Here is a 15,779-nt window from a genome sequence, read left to right as displayed (position 1 = left end):
CTGAATGTACTTAAAGCTCACTGTCTTAATCCACCCCCTAGTAAACATCCCCAACCAAACTACAGTCTGCATACATTTGATCTCAGCAGATCTCTGTCAGGAGACAAGGACAATCCTCAAAACAACAGTTTCTGATTAGTTGATGTTTTTTTTGCTTGATAGTTCCTAGAATCTGACCTTCCAGGTCAATAATAACATATATAGAAGTTCTTGTAAAACTAAAATATCTCTTTTCTAAACTTACCCCTTCTACCTTTTTCTTTTTTTCAAATGGCTTTTATCAGAATCTAGCAGATAGCCTGGGCTAACTTTTGTATTGTATTTTCAAAAGCAGTAGGATGTTAGAACTACTTCAAGAGCTATTTTGTTTAAAAATAGTATCCTTAAATTTGACCTCTGGGCACAAACTCTGGTTTGCTTCCACTGCTAGCCACCTCCTTTTCCCTGGATTAGGAGTTGGGGGCGTGTCTTTTTCTGTTAACTGTCTCTCTGTACCACTGGACTGTGTTGGCAAATTCCAGTAATAACAGGGCATGTTTCCTCACAGATCTCCTGAGAGGTAGTTTGCCTTCCTCAGTGTTACACCAGCTATGGAATTAAAGGGGCCCCAAGATGCCAATTAAGGCTTTCTACCTTTATGATGCTCCTTAATTCCAGGAGAGCCTGTTCTACATTCTTCCTATTCTTCTCCTTTTCTATACGATCTTCAATGATGACCTGTTCATACTCTCTTATCTGCAAAAGTAGACATTATCACGTTAAAGGACTCTCTCAGCTAAGCTGTGACCAGCCAGCACTGCAATTTTAATAAAAATTTTAAAATAAAGCATGCCAAATCTAAAGATAAACCACAGGAAAAACACAACTGGATTCCTATGTTATAAATAGTCACGTATTCACTTTGGAATTGTTCCCAACTTTGTTTCCATATAAATAATTCAAATTTGCTTTTAAATATTTCATAAAGCCCTGAGTGGTGTAGCTCAGTTGGTTGGGTGCCTCTCCACCAAACAAAGGGTCACCCACTTGATTTCAGGGTGCATGCCTGGGTTGCAGGTTCTGTCCCCAGTCAGGGTGCATGTGAGAAGCAGCCAATCGGTGGTTCTCTCTCTCTCACATTGATGTTTCTCTCCCTCTTTTTCTCCATCCCTCCCTTTCTCTATAAAAGTAAATAAAATCTTTAAAATAAAATATTTCATAAAAATAAAATACTAATTAATGATGTGATTAATGACCTCAAAATAATGTAATTTTTTTAGAAGCTGTGATAGAATGCACATATCAGATAGTAGCCATCTTTTAAAAGAGAAATTTGAGAAGTCCTGCATTCAAGGGTAAAGCCATAATCAGAAGCATTTGGGAAATCATAATTCACTAATTGTCTTCAGAGACCATAAAGTAGAAATAACAGTATCTATCTCACGAGGCTGCTGTGAAGGTTGCAGAAGCTGTACATGTGAAATACTAATGAAGTGCCTGGACAGAGTAAGCACTAAGTGTTAGCTACTGCTATTACTGCCCCCACCAGCAATATCGTTGTCATGGTTCTCAGCATCATGGTCATCAAAATAGAATCCATGGGTTTACGGGCAGACCTCCACTTGTGACCAAAACCAGCATTACCCAGCTACTTTAGCTTAGCTACCACCCACTCCTCAGTGCTGAGGCCTTACACAATTGAAACCCTGTTTCCTTACCATCTTTGCAAGGTCCTGAAGGTGTGCTAAGTCACTGGCCTTAGCAGATTTGAGAGCATTCAGTTCATTCTGTTTCATTTCTGTGTCCTTATCAAATTTCTCCATCCAGAACTCTAGCTTCTCCTCAAGTTTCTATTTGAAAAGAATATTAAACATGGCTTCTGCCAGACACAAAACAGTAAATGCTGTATAAAATCATTTATATAAAGTTCAACAACAGGCAAAACTTTTACACAGTGATATAAGTCACAATTGTGGCTACTTTTGAAGGGCAAATTAGTTTATTGACTGGCAATGGGGCACGAGGGAGACTTCTGGTACCCTATAAATGTTCTCTATATCTCTATCTGGGTGCTGGGTATAGGGGCATATATATTCATTATATAAATATTCATTAAACTATATACTTAATGTTTGTGCACTTTATGTTATTCAATTTAAAAACGGGGAAGAGAGTCTCTTCTGGGTAAGAGAAATTGCAATGAAGAGGAAAGGAATAGAGTCAGTAGAAAATTCTGAAGGATAAGGAATGGTTTCAGACATCTCTTTGATAACACTTTAAATACTAGTTGAGAAGGGTGCAATGTCTTCAAAACTCTCAAAGGTAATAAATGTGAATCTAAGATTCTATATCTAGCCAACCTAGCATGTGAATATGAGCGAAGAATATATGTAATCATTCTGGAATAGTGATTCAAGAATGTACCTTAGCACAATAAAATGAAAGGTATATGTATAAGAAATGGGAGAGAAACCAGTAAAATGTATACTTAAGCTGTTTAATACACTTTCGAATAATAAATCAGAATCTGGAATTAAACTCTCCATTTGGGCAGTAGAGTCTAATGGAAAGAGCAGAAACAGGGTCTGAAGGTAGATCGCCTAGGTTCAACTCCCAAATGTGGCACTCAAATAAGTTCACTTAAATTCTCTAAACCTCGGTCCCCTCATCCATAAAATGGAAAAATATAATGAATCGTTTCAATATGCAATATAGGGAAGGAAGAGAAGTGGTAAATGAAAGCTTTCCCCTAATAAATGCAAGAAGATATAGATATTAACTCTACACTTAAGAGAAAGAATCAAGCACAAATGTGTATGTTAAAAATCTGAGGAACTTCCAGCCAAGATGGAGGCATAGGTAGATACACTTTGAGTATGATCACAAAGTAGAGGAAAATGTGAAGGCTATGAAAAGTGAAATAAAGGAAAATGTACAGGGAACCAACAGTGAAGAGAAAGAAACCAGGACTCAAATCAACAGTTTGAAGCAGAAGGAAGAAATAAACATTTAACCAGAACAGAATGAAGAGACAAGAATTCAAAAGAATGAGGAGAGGCTTAGGAACCTCCAGGACATCTTGAAACGTTCCAACATCCGAATCACAGGGGTACCAGAAGGAGAAGGGAAGAGCAAGAAATTGAAAACTTACTTGAAACAATGAAGGAGAACTTCTCCAATCTGGCAAAGGAAATAGACTTCCAGGAAGTCCAGGAAGCTGAGAGAGTCCCAAGGAAGCTGGACCCAAGGAAGCACACACCAAGGCACATCATAATTCCATTAGACAAGATTAAAGATAAGGAGAGAATCTTAAAAGCAGCAACAGAAAAGGAGACAGTTACCCACAAAGGAGTTCCCATTGGACTATCAGCTGGCTTCTCAAAAGAAACCTTGCAGGCAAGAAGGGGGTAGGAAGAAGTATTCCAAGTCATGAAAGGCAAGGACCTACATCCAAGATCACTCTATCCAGCAAAACCACCGTTTAGAATGGAAGGGCAGATAAAGTGCTTCTCAGATAAGGTCAAGTTCAAGGAGTTCATCATCACCAAGCCCGTATTATATGAAATGTTAAAGGGACTTATCTAAGAAAAAGAAGATCTAACTATGAACAGTAAAATGACAACAAACTCACAACTATCAACAACCACTCCTAAAAACAAAAACAACAAACTAAGCAAACAACTAGAACAGGAACAGAACCACAGAAATGGACATCACATGGAGGGTTATCAACAAGGGAGTGGGAAGGGGAGAGAGGGGGGAAAGGTACAGAGAATAAGCCGCATAAATGGTAGGCAGAAAATAGACAGGGGGAGGTTAAGAATAGTATAGGAAATGGAGAGGCCAAAGAACTTACATGTACGACCCATGGACATGAACTAAAGCGGGGGAATGTGGGTGGGAGGGGCGGGCAGGGAGGAGGGGAATAAAAGGGGGGAAATAGGACAACTGTAATAGCATAATCAATAAAATATATTTTTTAAAAAGGTAAGTAAAAAAACAGGGTCTGCAATAATATATATAATATGATCTGATTTACTTTAAAAACAAATATAAATAAATACTGAAAACATGTATGTAGGTATATATAGAAGTATGTATGTTTAAAAAAAGATGTGAAAGAAATCTTTAAAAAGTGAGCAATTAAAATAGCTTTCAATTTTTAAAACTTACACAATTCCGTACTTTTCAAATTTTCACGTAAAAGTATTTGCATACTGTGTGTGTGTTGGGGTGAAGATCTGGGAGACACCGACTTCCTCCGCCCACCATTCACTGAATCCACCAGCTCATCGGACTGTTTTCAGACACCTGCTGTGTCTTAACACTTGACACAGGTAAGATGATACATAATTCTTCTTTTTTTTTTTTTACTATCCAAATCAAACCCAATTTATTTTATTTTAAAATTTTTTATTGTTATTCAATTACAGTTGTGTGCGTTTTCTCCCCATGATGATACATAATTCTTAAACTGTGGGTTACAGGCCCCTGGTTCTAGTAGCCTACCAGACATTTTTTTCAGTAAAGGTCTGCAAGATAGGATCTAGAAATTCTTTTCTTTAACTACAAATTTGGAATTGTTTACTGAAAATTCATTCTTTCCTTATTCATCCAACAGGGATATTTTAAAAGGCTCTATTCACCTTGGTTTGTTGTTAGTATTAGAAATACTAATTAAAACCATATAATTCACACAAGGAAAAATAAAATGAAGAAATAAATATACGGAAAAATGGTCAAGTCTGTTAGTAAACAAAAAATGCGAAATAAAACAACTCATGAAGTCTGCAGACTTAATAATATGTAAAACGGCTAGAGCTGTCGAGGACTCGTGAGAGTAGCGCCCGCGTGCGCCGTTGATGGCAGTGCAAGTCTGACAGCACGAACAGTATTAGCAATTCACAGAATACCAGTCTCTCTAGCATCATAGTCTCATGCTTGAGATTTACTTTGGGTAAATAATTGCAATGATGAAAAAGTTACTTGGGCAATGCTTTCATTACTGCATTATTTATAATAATGAAACTTTGGAAATAACCTAAATATCTAAAATAAAGAGTAACAAGTAAACCATGGCATAACCAAATTATAAAACCATTTAAAATTTTTTTATGAAGAGACTGATTACATGGAAAATATGAGTAAAAAAGTAATTGACAATTTAAAAAAATCTTCCCTCAATGTTATTTTTATAATTTAACAGTCATATTTTAAAATTATGATGATGAGGCAATATAAGGACAAGAAAAGTATATAATGCTACATGATAAAGACAGAAGACAAAATTTTTTCTCTACTCAAATTACAGCTTTATAAAATATTTATTCAGATGAATAACTTCAAAAGAAAACATGGGCTACAGCTCCTTCATTAGGCTGGTAGAATTAAGATTGATTTTTCTTTCCCTAAAAAAAAAAATGTTTTTGCTGTCCTTGTTAAAAGTTGAACACACGCGTCAGAGGATAAAAAAGTTTAGGTGACTCACCTGCTGCTCCTTTCGAAGGAATATTTCAATCTCCATGTGAATCTGGTTCTCTTCTTCAGTTTTCAACCTTAGTTTCTGTGAGAACAATAAACCAACATCAGGAATTCTTCCCAGCAGAGTGGGAAATGAGCACTTCTCAAGATCAGAGGTGCAGCTGTGACAGCCACACAGGTTTCCTTTTCCAGCTGGAATCCCCAGAGCTCTACACATTGCTCCAGAGCTGCAGTTCTGTTCCCATCTACTCAGTGTTCACAAACAGTGCTGAGCCGTGTGTCGGGCCGTGTGCTAAATACAAGGCAGTTGCCCAGAACAAAAGGATCATAATCCTATTGCCTGGAAAGCAATATCAAGGAGATTTAAGGAGAGAAACGACGTTTCCTGGGGACAGTTTCTGAGGCCTGTACAGGAAATTCCAGGGTGCAAGAAAAATGTTTGCTGTCACAGTCTTAAGCCGCACCCGGGGAATGAGCTCCAAAGAAGCAGGAAGCTCAAGAAAAAGGAGTCCTGCACAGACACACCGCTGAGTTTGCTCCCGGTCGCCTCCCTATCGTTCTTTTAGCCATTTTTAGCTTTCATCCTCTAATGAGGGTCTAACCCTTGTTTCTTCCTCCTGCTATTTTTCACTGTGATTTCTCATTTCTATAAATGTAGGTTTGAGTGAGGTTCAGCTCTCTAGATTTTGTATTTCTTAGTGGAGGGATAAAAGATACTGGTTGAGTAAGGAAAGCCGCAGCAATATCCTGCAGTTACTACCTATCTAATTTTGCTCTCTTCCTATCATTTCCAGGAGAAATGGCAAGTGGTTTTATAAAATAAAGTGACCAAAGGAAGAAAGTACAACCAATTTTCCAAAAACAAGAGATTCAGGCTATACAGCCCACCAGAATCTCCTTCCACTCTTATTTTTAAACGCAGATGTTAGGGCAGCAGGAGAGGTCAAACAAAAATGGTGACGCTCCCTCTCCCTCGTCTGTCAGCTGAGGCAGCGTCAGGAGTGGCAGCTTCCAGGCCATCATCTGGCTCCTTCCTAAAGCAGCAGTATTACCTCAACTTCTTCCAGCAAGAGCTCCTCTGTTTTGTTACATTTTTTCTGGGTCTGAGAAATCTGCAGCTCGGCGTTTGTCTTCATATAGTGATTTTCCATGCTAGTTTTTGCCTTCAGCTCTTGCAACTGGTCCTTGAGGTGAGCAATATATTCATTCTGACTCTGCAGAAGTAAAGCCAGATTTCTAATTTAAAATACATTCTACCTCCATTCAGTTCCGCCAGTGGTTTAAGCTTAGCTTTTGTATGTATATGTCAACAAGGAACCGAATCTATTTTCCTGCTATCATGCTATGGGAAATTTAGCCAGTAATGATCACAGATAGAATAAATGAAAATGAAAGATAAGTAGTTCTAAGCATCCGGACTGTGAGATTCTTTCCTAGGCACAATATTTGGCTACTGTGTAGCCAAGAATTTCCTATTACTATCTCTTTTTGGTAGAAAGAGCACTGGTCTAATGACCAAAAGACCCAACACTTCACACCCAAGCACCGCTAGCTATGTGACCTTGGCCATTTCAGGCAAACTCTCCAAATCTTACCTTCTATAAAATAGAAAATTAATATCTGCCCTGCCTGAACTATCTCAGAAGTGATTATAAGGATTGAGAATATGTGTGAAAACTCTTTGCAGGTTACAAAGTAGTTAGCAATTTTAAGGCCTCAATATTTATTTTAAAATATTTATTCAGTTCCACACTAGGTAAATAGTAGAGATCTAACTAGACATAGTTCTTGGCCTCATGAAGTTTATGATTTAGTGGTAGACAAATGGTTAAAAGGAAACAAACAAATATGCGTAAACTATTTCAAAGACGCAAAATGCTACGAAAGGATAGGGCAGCCAGCTAAGGGAGAAACCAGCAAGGGAGCCCTGTATTAGAATGGATGGTCTCAAATGGGTTCTCTGCAAAGGTCTAAATATGACACCTGAAGGGTAAGTATGGCAGTCACATGGCGAGTGGCATCAAGGAGAATTCTAAGGAAAAGGAAATACGTGTGCCAAAGTCCTGGGCAGCAAATACCTGGATATAATCCAGGGACCAAAACAAAACTCTGGAGGCTCTAGTCCACCAATGGTTGACAGTTAGAAAAGTTGAGGTTGGAGAGGTAGATGAGAAAAAAACATGCAGAACCTCGGAGGCACTATTAAGAAGTTTGAATTTCCCTGGCTGGTGTGGCTCAGTGGACTGAGCACCTGCCTGCAAAGCAAAGGGTCGCTGGTTTGATTCCCAGTCAGGGCACATGTGTGGGTGGCAGGCCAGGTCCCCAGTGCCAGGCACGTGAGAGGCAACCACACATTGATGTTTCTCTCCTTCCCTTCTCCTCTCTCTCTAAAAAAAATAAAATAATAAAATAAAATAAATAAAATCTTTAAAAAAAAATAGGCACATGAGAGGCCTCACTTGTTTAAACAAACAAACAAAAAAGAAGGTTGAATTGTATTCCAAGTGCCCCTGGAAGCCTTGAAAGAGTTTTAGTCACGGCAGTAACATCTGACTGTTTCAAAATAATCAAAGAATGAGTAATTTCAAGGAATTAGCTGACAGCACAACAAGCAAACACAACTAATAACAAAAATGCATGGCTCCAATCACTGGTCTATGTTTATTCAAGTATCAACCAACTTTAACTTATAATGTAAACTGGGCAGAATTGGTTCTAAGTGAGTATTAGACAAAACAAAGCAGAAATTGGTTATGATAATCCACAGTGAAAAGACAACCCCACTTTAAAGAATCATAGACCCCTAAAATTAGTCGGAAATGAATTCTTCAAGTCATTTTGTCTAACTTCTTGGTGTAACCCTATGGAATCATTCCGATTGTATAGTACTTATTCCAACTGTATTACATCCATTCCAAAGAGATAAGTATCTCTGGCAGAGGACACGCTACAAGCCCAGTTGATAATACATGTTATAGGATTTCATTGGCTTTTACACATCGTAGGATTGTGGACAAGTTACCTAACCTCTCCAAGACTATTTTCTCATCTGTAAAATCCTGCCAGTGCCTGGCACAACTTAGATACTCAATAGACACTCATTAAATCAATGTCAAGACATGACTTTTTTTGGCTCACTTTTTTTCCTTCCCTTCCACTTTCCCTTTCCTCCATTTCTCTTCTCTCCTCTCTTCTAGTTCCAACTGGTATGGCAGTCAATGATAAAGTCTGAATCTCTACAAGACCTGAGTTAAGGTGAAATGTGATGCTTTCATTTCTTCATCAACTGTAACTGTTTTACCTATTTAGTCATTTATACTTTCTTCAAGGTCCAGCTTATATATCACTTAAATCCATAAAACCTTTTTCCAGGAAACCTCAGCCCACATAGATAATTGTAGTTGTTGTGGGGTTTTTTTGTTTTGTTTTGTTTTGTTTTATCAGAACCTAATAGTGTTAAACAGTTAGGTATTCATTTAATACTGTCCACACAAAAATACACTTTCAAAAACCCAAGAGAATGTTCTGGTCAGGTTGGGTTTTTTTTAAATCAAATTGAATACTAAGTCTTTCAGAATAATAATATGAAGATCAGAAATACAGAGTTAAAACTCTAGGAGTTTCTGTCTATGGCAAACAGAAGGCATTACATTATGTAACTGTTAACAAGGCCATACAACACTGGTCTACAATTACACTGTCCCAAGTCAAAGGCATCTGGTTTTCATGTTATTACCATAGGCCTCTGATTACCCTGAGTTCCTCTCTATATTTCTGTTATACACAGATTTATGGCCTTCAATGGCAACAGTGTGGAAACGGAAGAGGATATAAAATACTGACAGGCTAGTGATGGTAAAATCATAATCAAGGCAGACAAATAAATGAACTGAAATATAATTCTATTTCTTCATCTTCCCAGTGTGCACAAAAGAGAAGCAGTGGGGTACATACAGGCCAAGTGTCTTGACTTGTATGCATTCCTTTTAAGATTTTCACTATGAAAAGATTTGCTTTCACCACCAGCCACTATCATAACCCCAGTTGTCCATAGTGTCTGGGGCTTTCCCCATGAGCAAGGTCTGTGGACTGTGCAGCATACTTGTGGGTTTTTGTAGCAGACCAAACTTTACTTCCAGATCCCAAAACTGCCTTCAGATATGGACTTCTGGAATTGTTACTTGAATTCAAAGAGGCATGATTGATTTAGCAGTCAACCAATTAAGTTAATAAGGCTCTGATAGCTGCCACATTATTGTGAACCAAAGGATTTTAATGGTAGTGTCTGTTTTCAAAATTGAACACAAAGTAGGACAAGAGTACTGGTTCCTGGAAGTTTTGGAAATTACTCTCTGGAGAATTTGGAACTTGTCTTGCCCTCTTTGGTTGGATAGAAAAAGGAGAATGGGAATGTGGTCAATTAAAGTGGTAACAGTCACAGGAAAAAACACAGTTCTGTATTAAATTAACATTTTTATTTGTCTATGTCACTAAGAATACTGGCTGATTCTGTAAGAATGTATGAATAAAGTCTGAACTAAACAAGAGTCTCCCATTCTGATACAGATTAAACGTAATCAAGACCAAACTTCTAAAGTTTCAGGCTCCAGTTCCACCCACCATTTTTATTTCCTTTTGAATTATTCTCTTTCCAATAGTGCCAATTCCTCTTTTCTTTCCGTTTGTAATAAAGTTTCCACACATCTTATTCTGTTGGCTGATCTTTTCTGAGTAAACTCCTTTTGAAATGTGATGCCTGAAACTGTACACATTCTTATAGCTGCCATCTAATCCCAACAGAGGGCAGGGGAGTACCGTATTTTTCAAACTATAAGATACTTTTTCCCCAAATTTGGGAGGAAAATGGGTGTGCGTCTTATAGTCCGAATGTAGCTTACCTGACTTGTGGGGGTGGGGGGGTGGGGGCGGCAGTGGAGAGGGGTCACAGGAGACAAGAGCAGGGTCACTGCTGCAGGAAGCTGGCAGCAGCAGGAGTGGGACGATGCTGTGGGCTCTGCACTGGGAGGAGGGGGTGTCTTGGAGGTGCGAAGCAAGGGAGACAGGACTGGAGTCCCCGCTGCGGCATATTATAGTGCTGGGGAGGAAGGTACAGGCAGTGCAAGCATGTTAGGAGAAGAAAGCCTGCGGCACCTGAACGAGCCTCCATTACGTGACTGGTGTGCCTCCATTAACATTAGCATAGGTAAATTCCACTGCAGGGTCACCTGTCAATGTGGCCCTGCAGCTGTTGCAAAATAACTCCCATCATGCTTGGACAGGTTGGGATGATGGGAGCTATAATTTAGCAACAGCTGCAGAGCCACACAGGTTGTGCAAAACTGCTGTCCCCATACAAGAGTGTTACACAAGCTGTGGCTCTCCAGCAGCAGATCTCCCCATAACAGTGCGTCATCCACTGATGTTCTCAGCTACAGCGCCCCGTGACTATGAAGGACACAGTGCTGATAGTTCTGTCATTACTGTATTTTGTTGTAGAAAGAGACGACAGTGTACTGTAGTCTCCTGCTGAATCTACTGTAGTTGTGGAAAGATGTCAAAGCGGGAAAGGATTTCTGCTTTAAAGGATGTTATTAAATATTTTACCACATTTTTTTGCTTCAAAAATTTTTTTCCTATTTTCCTCCTCTAAAACCTAGGTGAGTCTTATGGTCCGGTGCATCTTATAGTCTGAAAAATACGGTATTTTTTTCCCGTTATGTCAACACTACACAAATTTCAGCAATCAAAACAAAGTACTCCAAATGCTTTCAAATGTATGGTAATATGCTGTCATATTGTTAAGACTGATGACAAGCCATTAGAAAAAGAAAGCACTATGAACGGGAAACTCTGGAGGTTTCAAGAAGACGGGAAAGCACACACCTTTTAAAAATGCTGCTGCTGTAACAACCAGTGGTAGAGCTAGGTCTAAACTCAGGTACGTTAGAATCTGGCTAAACCCCTAATGAAACTGCTGAAGGCAAATCAGGTCTTCAGAATTCCTAACTTACAAGGTTCTCCTAGAAACCTTAGTTTCACCTTTGCTTCTTTTTGGAGCCACTTCAAAGTTTTAACAATCAATACAGTTTTGAATTCCAATATCCATTATTTATCACATACCAGCTTTGAGTTGCTTGCAATTCTTTTTTAATTTTTATTGTTATTCAATTACAGTTGTATGCCTTTTCTCCCCATCCCTCCACCCCACCCCAGCCGGACCACCCTCCCTCCCCCACCTCCACCCTCCCCCTTGATTTGGTGCATGTATCCTTTAAAGTAGTTCCTGTAATCCTCTCTCCTCACTGTCCCCTCCCCCCTGGCTATTGTTAGAGTGTTCTTAACTTCAATGTCTCTGGTTATATTTTGTTTGCTTTTTTCTTTTGTTGATTATGTTCCAGTTAAAGGTGAGATCATATGGTATTTGTCCCTCACCGCCTGGCTTATTTCACTTAGCATAATGCTCTCCAGTTCCATCCATGCTGTTGCAAAGGGTATAGGCTCCCTCTTTCTCTCTGCTGCATAGAATTCCATTGTGTAAATACACCATAGTTGTTGGATCCACTCATTTGCTGATGGGCACTTAGGTTGCTTCCAGTACTTGGCTATTGTAAATTGTGCTACTATGAACATTGGGGTGCATAGGTTCTTTTGTATTGGTGTTTCAGGCTTCTTAGGGTATAATCCCAGCAGCGGAATTGCTAGGTCAAAGGGCAGTTCCATTTTTAGTTTCCTGAGGAAATTCCATACTGTTTTCCACAGTGGCCTCACCAGTCTGCATTCCCACCAACAGTGTACTAGGGTTCCCTTTTCTCCGCATCCTCTCCAACATTTGTTTGTCGATTTGTTTATGTTGGCCACTCTAACCGGTGTGAGATGGTACCTCATTGTGGGTTTAATTTGCATCTCTCTGATGGCTAGTGATGCTGAGCATCTTTTCATATTTCTCTGGGCCCTCTGTATGTCTTCCTTGGAGAAGTATCTTTTCAAGTCCTTTGCCCATTTTTTTATGAGTTGTTTGTCTTCCTGGAGTGCAGTCGTGTAAGTTCTTTATATATTTTGGAGATGAGGCCCTTGTCTGAGGTATCATTGGCAAATATGTTTTCCCATACTGTTGGTTCTCTTTGTATTTTAGTGCTGTTTTCTTTAGCCATGCAGAAGCTTTTTATTTTAATGAGGTCCCATTTGTTTATTCTTTCCTTTATGTCCCTTACTTTAGGGGACGTGTCTGTGAGGATGTTGCTGCATGGAATGTCTGAGATTTTCCTGCCAATGTTTTCCTCAAGGACTTTTATGGTGTTATGACTTATATTTAAGTCTTTTATCCACCTTGAATTTATTTTTGTGAATGGCGTAAGTTGGTGATCGAGTTTCATTTTTTTTTCATGTAGCTGTCCAGATCTCCCAACACCATCTGTTGAATAGGCTGTTTTTGCTCCATTTTATGCTTCTGCCTCCTTTGTCAAATATTAATTGGCCATAAAGACTTGAGTTTATTTCTGGGCTCTATGTTCTGTTCCATTGGTCTATGTGCCTGTTTTTATGCCAGTACCAGGCTATTTTGATTACAGTGACCTTGTAATACAGTTTGATATCGGGTATTGTGATTCCTCCTGCTTTGTTCTTCTTTCTCAAAATTGCTGCAGCTATTCGGGGTCGTTTATTGTTCCATATAAATTTCTGAAATGTTTGTTCTATATCTGGGAAATATGTCATGGGTACTCTAATAGGGATTGCATTGAATCTATAAATTGCTTTGGGTAATATGGTCATTTGATAACGTTAATTCTTCCAATCCATGAGCATGGTACATGCTTCCTTTGTTTGTGTCTTCCTTAACTTCTTTCTTCAGTGTTGTGTAGTTTTCTGAGTACAGGTCTTTTACCTCCTTGGTTAGGTTTATTCCTAGATACTTTATTTTTCTTGTTGCTATATCAAATGGGATTTTTTTTCCTGATTTCTGTTTCTGCAGTTTCGTTGTTGGTATACAGGAATGCCTTTGATTTCTGAGTATTGACTTTGTCTTCCTGCTGTTTTGCCAAATTCATTGATTAGGTCAAGTAGTTTTTTGGTGGAGTCTATAGGATTTTCCATGTACACTACCATGTCATCTGCAAACAGTGACAGTTTCATTTCCTCCTTTCCAATTTGATTGCCTTTTATTGCTTTTTCTTGTCTGATTGCTGTGGCTAGGACTTCCAATACCATGTTGAATAGGAGTGGTGAGAGAGGGCATCCTTTTCTTGTTGCTGATCTTAGTGGGAAAGCTGTAATTTTTTGTCCATTGAGTATGATGTTGGCTGTAGGTCTCTCATATACGGCCTTTATTGTGTTGAGGAATGCTCCCTCTATTTCCACTTTGCTGAGTGTTTTTATCAGAAATGGGTGCTGTATCTTATCAAAAGCTTTTTCTGCAGCTATTGATATGATCATGTGATTTTTGTCTTTGCTCTTATGTGATGTATTATGTTTATAGATTTGCGAATATTGTACCATCCTTGCATCCCTGGGATGAATCCCACTTGGTCATGGTGGATGATCTTTTTAATGTATTGCTGGATGCGGTTTGCCAATATTTTGTTGAGAATTTTAGCGTCTATGTTCATCAGCGATATTGGCCTGAAGTTTTCTTTCTTCGTTGTGTCTTTATCTGGTTTGGGGATTAGGATAATGCTGCCTTCATAAAAAGAGTTTGGGAGTCTTCCATCAGTTTGGATTTTTTTGAATAGTCTGTGAAGGATACGGGGTTAGCTCTTCCTTAAAGGCTCTGTAGAATTGTCCTGTGAAACAATCTGGTCCAGGGCTTTTGTGTGTTGGGAGTTTTTTGATGACTGCTTCAATTTCGTCTGCTGTTATTGGTCTGTTCAGGTTTTCTGCTTCTTCTTCATTGAGTTTTGGAAGATTATATTTTTCTAGAAATGTGTCCATTTCACCTAGGCTTTCAAATTTCTTGGCATACAGTTCTTTGTGGTAATTTCTTATAATCATTTGTATTTCTGTGGTATCAGTTGTAATCTCTCCTCTGTCATTTCTAATTGTGTTTATTTGGATGCTCTCTCTTTTTTTCTTGATGAGCCTACTTAAAGGCTTGTCGATTTTGTTTATCTTTTCAAAGCACCAGCTCCTGGATTCACTGATCCTTAGAATTGTGCTTTTATCTCTATGTCATTTAACTCTGGTCTGATCTTGGTTTTTTCCTTCCTTCTGCTAGCTCTGGGCTGTCTTTGTTGTTGTTCCTCGAGTTCTTGTAGGCATAGGGTTAGGTTGTTTGTTTGAAATGTTTCTATCTTTTTAAGGTAGGCATGTATTGCTATGAACTTCCCTCCCCGGACTGCCTTTGCTGTGTCCCATAGGTTTTGGGTTGTTGTGAGTTCATTTTCATTCGTTTCCAGAAACGTTTTGATTTCTTCCCTAATCTCGTTCTCGACCCATTCATAGTTTAATAGCATGCTATTCAGTCTCCATGATTTTGAGTGTTTGGGGTTTTTTCCTTTTGGGTTGGTTTCTAGTTTCAGTCCCTTGTGGTCAAAGAAAATGCTTGATATGATTTCAATTTTCTTGAACTTGTTGAGGCTTGCTTTGTGTCCTATCATGTGGTCTATCTTTGAAAATATTCCATGTACACTTGAAAAGAATCTGTATTTTGCTTCTTTGGGATGTAAAGCTCTCTCTATATATATCAGTTAAGTCCATTTCATCTAGGGTATTGTTCAGTGACACAATATCCTTGTTGATATTTTGTTTGGAAGACCTGTCCATTTTTGACAGTGGGGTGTTAAAGTCCCCTACTGTAATTGTGTTGCTGTCAATATCTTTCTTGAAGTCCTCCAAGATTTTCTTTATGTATTTGGGTGCTCCTATGTTGGGTGCATATATATTTATAATGCTTATGTCTTCTTGGTGGATTCTTCCTTTGAGTATTATGAAGTGACCTTCTGGGTCTCTCTTTATGGCCCTTCTTTGGAAGTCTATTTTGTCTGATATGAGTATTGCTACCCCTGCTTTTTTTTCCTGTCTGTTTGCTTGGAAAATTTGTTTCCAGCCCTTCACTTTCAGTCTGTGTAGGTCTTTTGTCCTGAGATGGGTCTCTTGTAGGCAGCATATGTGTGGGTCATGTTTTCTTATCCATTCAGCTATTCTATGTCTTTTGATTGGAGCATTTAATCCATTTACATGTAAGGTTATTATCGATAGGTAGTTATTCATTGCCATATTTTCCTACCTGTGTTCCTCTCTCTTTCTCTTTTCCTTCCTTTCCTTAAAGCAGTCAGTTTAGCATCTCTTGCAGAGCTGGTTTGGTGGAGGTGTATTCTTTTAGAGTT

The 15,779-nt window shown here is 38.7% G+C and overlaps 1 protein-coding gene across 7 annotated transcripts in view; it reads right to left on the bottom strand.

Moving 5' to 3' along the window:
• IQCG (IQ motif containing G) overlaps nucleotides 1-15,779 on the bottom strand; it is a 120,331-nt gene that overhangs the window by 49,978 nt on the left and 54,574 nt on the right. For all 7 annotated transcript variants that reach the window (XM_045185993.2, XM_045185987.3, XM_045185988.3 and 4 more), the window contains 4 exons: nucleotides 6,513-6,674; nucleotides 5,468-5,542; nucleotides 1,698-1,829; nucleotides 634-735 (listed from right to left, as the gene is read on the bottom strand). In XM_045185993.2, coding sequence (XP_045041928.2) covers nucleotides 634-735; nucleotides 1,698-1,829; nucleotides 5,468-5,542; nucleotides 6,513-6,674 — 471 coding nt within the window. The remainder of the gene's footprint in view (nucleotides 1-633; nucleotides 736-1,697; nucleotides 1,830-5,467; nucleotides 5,543-6,512; nucleotides 6,675-15,779) is intronic.

The sequence above is a fragment of the Desmodus rotundus genome, chromosome 2 (genome assembly GCF_022682495.2).
Source record: "Desmodus rotundus isolate HL8 chromosome 2, HLdesRot8A.1, whole genome shotgun sequence".
Lineage (NCBI taxonomy): Eukaryota > Metazoa > Chordata > Mammalia > Chiroptera > Phyllostomidae > Desmodus > Desmodus rotundus.
Note: the sequence above shows the minus strand (reverse complement) of the source record. Positions and strands in the feature narration are given on the sequence as shown.